This window comes from Lolium rigidum, chromosome 4, assembly GCF_022539505.1.
Source record: "Lolium rigidum isolate FL_2022 chromosome 4, APGP_CSIRO_Lrig_0.1, whole genome shotgun sequence".
Classification (NCBI taxonomy): domain Eukaryota; kingdom Viridiplantae; phylum Streptophyta; class Magnoliopsida; order Poales; family Poaceae; genus Lolium; species Lolium rigidum.
This window is the reverse complement of record NC_061511.1, coordinates 147,284,375-147,289,448: the sequence shown is the minus strand read 5'-3', so window position 1 is coordinate 147,289,448 and position 5,074 is coordinate 147,284,375. Positions and strand designations below refer to the sequence as shown.

Genomic DNA, 5,074 nt, shown 5'->3' with positions numbered 1-5,074 from the left:
GATGCGAGTAATAGATATGGCATATGGAAATTGCTTGAATCCGGTACGGTGACGACGCACAGGAGTAGAATATTTCGGGTCAACTTGCAAACATCTCAACGAACGAAGACCTCATCGTCTAGGGCAAAGAATCCGGCCGAAGCTCTCTAGAATATCTTTTTTCCGTTTTCCCACCTCCCCGAACGAACTCGTGCCAGCTGATCCCAAACTTAGCGAGCCAAGTCAATCGCTACTCTAGAAAACAAAACAAAAACAAAAACAAACTTTAGAGCCCCAAGCCGCAGGCCCTAACCGCCATGCTGCTGAATGCTGATCATCCTCATCTGAACCGCAGCCGCAACCGCCACATGCGCCCTCCCGACCTCACCTCCACCTTCCTTTCTTCCTTCTCTTCTCCCCAAAGCAATTGCCCAACCCTGCCCACGCGAGGTCGGTCACGTACGTCTCCACAGGTCCGCTTGCGTTGGTTCAGTAACGGAGACGGCAGGGAAACGGCCAACGCGGTCACCAACCTCGCGCCGGGCCGGCTATAAAACGTCTCGCCTCCCCTCATCCTCTTCCTCCCTCACCATCGTCATCTCATCTCAAAGAAATAAGAACAGATCAGAAGCACAACCATGTCCAACGTGCCCACCTCCCTCCGCGACTCCTCCCTCACCGTCTTCCGCCTCGCCATCTCCAGCTCCGACCCCTGGCCCTTCTCTTCCTAACCTTCCCCCAACTCCCCAGCTAGCTCCCTCAACCTCTCCGATCTTCTCCTTCACCACAGCAAAGCTCAGAGTGTCCTGTCCAATCCTCGACCGCTCGCGATGCCGCACCGGCAGCAAGGGGCGCCCAAGGGGTGCGTGACGGTCCGGGTGGGCGCCGAGGGCGAGGAGCAGCGCCGGTTCGCGGTCCCGCTGGGCCACCTCAGCCACCCACTCTTCGCCGAGCTGCTCGAGGAGGCCGAGCGCGAGTACGGCTTCCGGCACCAGGGCGCCATCGCCATCCCCTGCCAAGTCGACCGCTTCGTCCAGGTCGAGAGCGTCATCGACCGCGACCTCGGTGACCACCGACACCTCGTCGACCTCGACAACTGCGGCGCCACCGTCACCGCCGGACATGGCCACGGCCACCTGCCGCGCTTCGTCGGCTGCTTCCGCGACTGATGCACGGCCGCGGATCGATCGGTCGAGCTGCTCGGTTGTTGTAACTCTTGATGTTTCTTTAGGCTCTCCCGTGTTGCCGTTGGTTTGTTACGGTTGTCTCAATTGGTTTGGTGCGAGGAGAAATCGGACCAAGAACTTCGAGATTGTTGATGATGATGATGAAAAATTGTGATTGATGTAAGTGTAAAGATAGAACAGAACTTCGAGGTTTCTTGATGATGATGAAAATTGTGATTAATGTAACTGTAAAGACAGAATATTAGACCCTTTCTCCTTTGTCGATATACTTTGCTTTGATTCTCTCTAGATTGGCATCAAGGACGAACGGAATCAGCGTTAGCCAAGGGTAAGCCGGGCCATTAACTTTAAATAACCATGCAAACTTCAAGAGAAAGTTTGTGGATCCCAATTCTCATGCGCGGATAAGTCCACTACAATTCTCGAATAGATCAAGGAAAGCTAAAAAGAAATGAAAAACGTGTATATATCTTTTGTTTTACATGTGAAATTTCTGTGTAAACTGCACAAATAATAAATAGCCAAAAACTTGTATAGATCGGACGTCACGTACGGCTGAAGTTGACACGCATCCTTTACATATTCCCTTCTCCACCTGGTTGAGCATACTCTAGGATTACACCGAATGTTCTTTAATAGAAGTGGTTTCACAACCACATCTTTCTCTCCCTACCCAGGTGCGGAAACACCCTGTCCTATATATATATGTTTTCATATAGTTTTAGATCTAGTTACCAAAATTAGTTATAAGACAACAATAGTGGTTGTCATCATTTGGATTGCTTTATGATCAAATTAATGGTATTCCTAAGGTTATTTTGATCCTAACTATCTTTACATGGCAATGTCTAAAAAAAGTATTAGATGACTATGAACATTTGGATAAGTATGATGGCGTGTTAAATTTGGTTCCTATGGAAGGACTACTCTTCATATATGGTCCGTCGTGTCGAAATTTGCACTCAAGCCCACTATGCCTATATGTGTACATGAGATACCGTCATGAGTTAGTCTGAACTAATTATAGCGCCGCGGTCAATTCATCTAAAAAGATTATCTACATCGCCCGACCTCATATAATTAGCGTAAATGGGGGCAATGGTAAGTAGTACTTAGTTGAAGGTTGACGCATGCAAACACAGTGTTGGAATCCACCAAATTGTGGTGGAGAATAAAAGTTTGCACATACTTTAATTCCAATTTCCCATCCTGGTGCAAGAAACAAATTGGAGCTAATTTAACCAAAACATATCCACCGGCTGTTATTTAGAAGAACATTCAAAGGTTATGTAATTTTCTTCTTCTAAAATATACCAGGAATAGACATGATGAAATGATAACACGTACTCCCTCCATTAGAGATTATAAGGTTATATAGTTTTTTAAATTTGTTAGATATTATTTTAAAATATAATATTATTTAAATTTTAAACAACTTTTTTCTTCAAATATAATATTATTGAAATTTTAATTTTTTTTGGATTAAATAGTAGGGTACTAGTATTCCACAACCGCTTTCATGAGTTCCTAACTTCTCAAAGCTGACATACCTCGTTGACCTTTCTCCCCCAACCGGAATAGGCTACAATTCTAAATTCGCGTGATCTGCGAGTGGTCGTAGAGAATTTTACATAGTCTTCTCTTTTCCTTCCACCTTGCATCGCATGCTGCCTCCCCTGACGCGAGATCAATGTGTGTGTCGTTGCTGACATTGTCAACGCTGTCCAGTGGCACGAAGGAAGAAAGGTGGTTTCACAAGATGGAGATCGGCGTTGTGTTAGGGCATCTCCAGCGGCGCGACGCAAACCGTCGCTGAGCGACCGTTTTTGTCCGTTGTGGCCGGAAATATGTTTGGGATCTGTTCCAGCGGGGCGACACAAAGTGACCGGGCCGTCCACAGAGACGCAAACCTGGCCCAAATATGCGCCAGGTTTGCGTCTCCGCGGACGCTCGGCGGTCGCGGAAAATGTCCGCGTTGGGTACATCCGGGCCCGGTCGGCAGTGACTAGGTAAACAAAAGATTTTTTCATTACTATTGATTGGCCAAAAGGACCATCTTTACAGAGATGGTTAGTCGAGTTAACCTAAAACTACAACGGCCGTACCTACTCGCCGTCGCGCGGCCTACACCAGCCTCGGTTACTCGCGAGTCGCGCGCCCCTACTACTGGCCGCCGGAAGGGCTGGCGCCGTCGTCGAAGCGGGAGCGCTTCGCGCACTCCGCGCGCCGCGCACGCCGGCGAACGGACATCTCGTCCTGCCGCCTGCGCCGTTCGAGGGCCTCGGCCAGGCTGCTGTCCCACAGGGCCACCGCCACCTTGGCAGCCGCCGCCTCCGCCGCCGCCTGGGCCTCCTCCTCCTCCGCCGCCGCCTCCGCCGCCGCCCGCGCCTCCTCCTCCTCCACCGCCGACTGGACCGCCGCCGCGTCCTCGTTCGCCTGGACCGCCGCCAGGATCGCCGCCATGTCGGCGACGAAGCGGGCCCTATCCCTAGCCGCCGCCACCGCTTCGTCCCTGGCGGCGATTGATACGTCCAATTTGCATCACTATTTTATATCATAATTTGCTGTTATTCATTGATATATTTCATATTGGGACACAATACTTATGTTATTTCATCTATTTTTCATGTTTCATGATTATTTGGAGATCGAGCACCGGAGCCAGGATTCTGCTGGAAAAAGCACCGTCAGGATGCAATATTTCGGAAGATCAACTGTGGAAGGAAGTTTTACAGAAAATCCTATTTTTCCAGATGACGGAGGAAGCCAGAAGGGGGAGCCAGCTGGACCCAGGGTGGGCCCACACCATAGGGTGGCGCGGCCCATGGCCTGGCCGCGCCACCATGTGGTGTGGGGCCCCTCGGCCTCTTTCGCCTCCTTTTCTTCGCGAAACCCTTCGTCCCGAAGACCTAAGCCACGAGAGGAATCCTCACGAAGGGTTACAGCCGCCTCGCGGGGCGGAGAACACCGTAGAGAAAAGAGCTCTCCGGTGGGCAGGAATCCGCCGGGAAATTCCTCCCGGAGGGGGAAATCGACGCCATCGTCACCGCCATCGAGCTGGACATCATCTCCATCACCATCATCATCATCTCCACCATCATCACCGCCATCTCCACCACTGGACATCGTCACCGCTGTAGCAATTTGGGTTTGATCTTGATTGTTTGATAGGGGAAACTCTCCCGATACTGATTTCTACTTGTTGTTGATGCTATTGAGTGAAACCATTGAACCAAGGTCTATGTTCAGATTGTTATTCATCATCGTATCACCTCTGATCATGTTCCATATGATGTCTCGTGAGTAGTTCGTTTAGTTCTTGAGGACATGGGTGAAGTCTAATTGTTAGTAGTGAACTATGGTTGAGTAATATTCAATGTTATGATATTTAAGTTGTGGTGTTATTCTTCTAGTGGTGTCGTGTGAACGTCGACTACACGACACTTCACCATTTATGGGCCTAGGGGAATGCATCTTGTACTCGTTTGCCAATTGTGGGGTTGCCGGAGTGACGAAACCTAAACCCCCGTTGGTATATCGATGCGGGAGGGATCGCAGGATCTCGGAGTTTAAGGCTCGTGGTTAGATTTATCTTAATTACTTTCTTGTAGTTGCGGATGCTTGCAAGGGGTATAATCACAAGTATGTATTAGTCCTAGGAAGGGCGGTACATTAGCACAGGTTCACCCACACAACACTTATCAAAACAATGAAGATTAATCAGCTGTATGTAGCGAAAGCACTAGACTAAAATCCCGTGTGTCCTCGAGAACGTTTGGTCATTATAAGTAAACAAACCGGCTTATCCTTTGTGCTAAAAAGGATTGGGCCACTCGCTGCAATTATTTCTCTCGCATTTTACTTACTCGTACTTTATTCATCTGTACATCAAAACCCCCGAATACTTG

At 49.2% G+C, this 5,074-nt stretch overlaps 1 protein-coding gene across 1 annotated transcript; it reads left to right on the top strand.

The window, feature by feature from the left end:
- Positions 1-528: 528 nt before the first annotated feature.
- On the top strand, positions 529-1,445 carry LOC124708548 (auxin-responsive protein SAUR32-like). Its single transcript, XM_047240227.1, has one exon. It carries the CDS (start codon positions 810-812, stop codon positions 1,146-1,148), a length of 339 nt encoding a protein of 112 aa, XP_047096183.1. The 5' UTR covers positions 529-809; the 3' UTR covers positions 1,149-1,445.
- Positions 1,446-5,074: the final 3,629 nt, after the last annotated feature.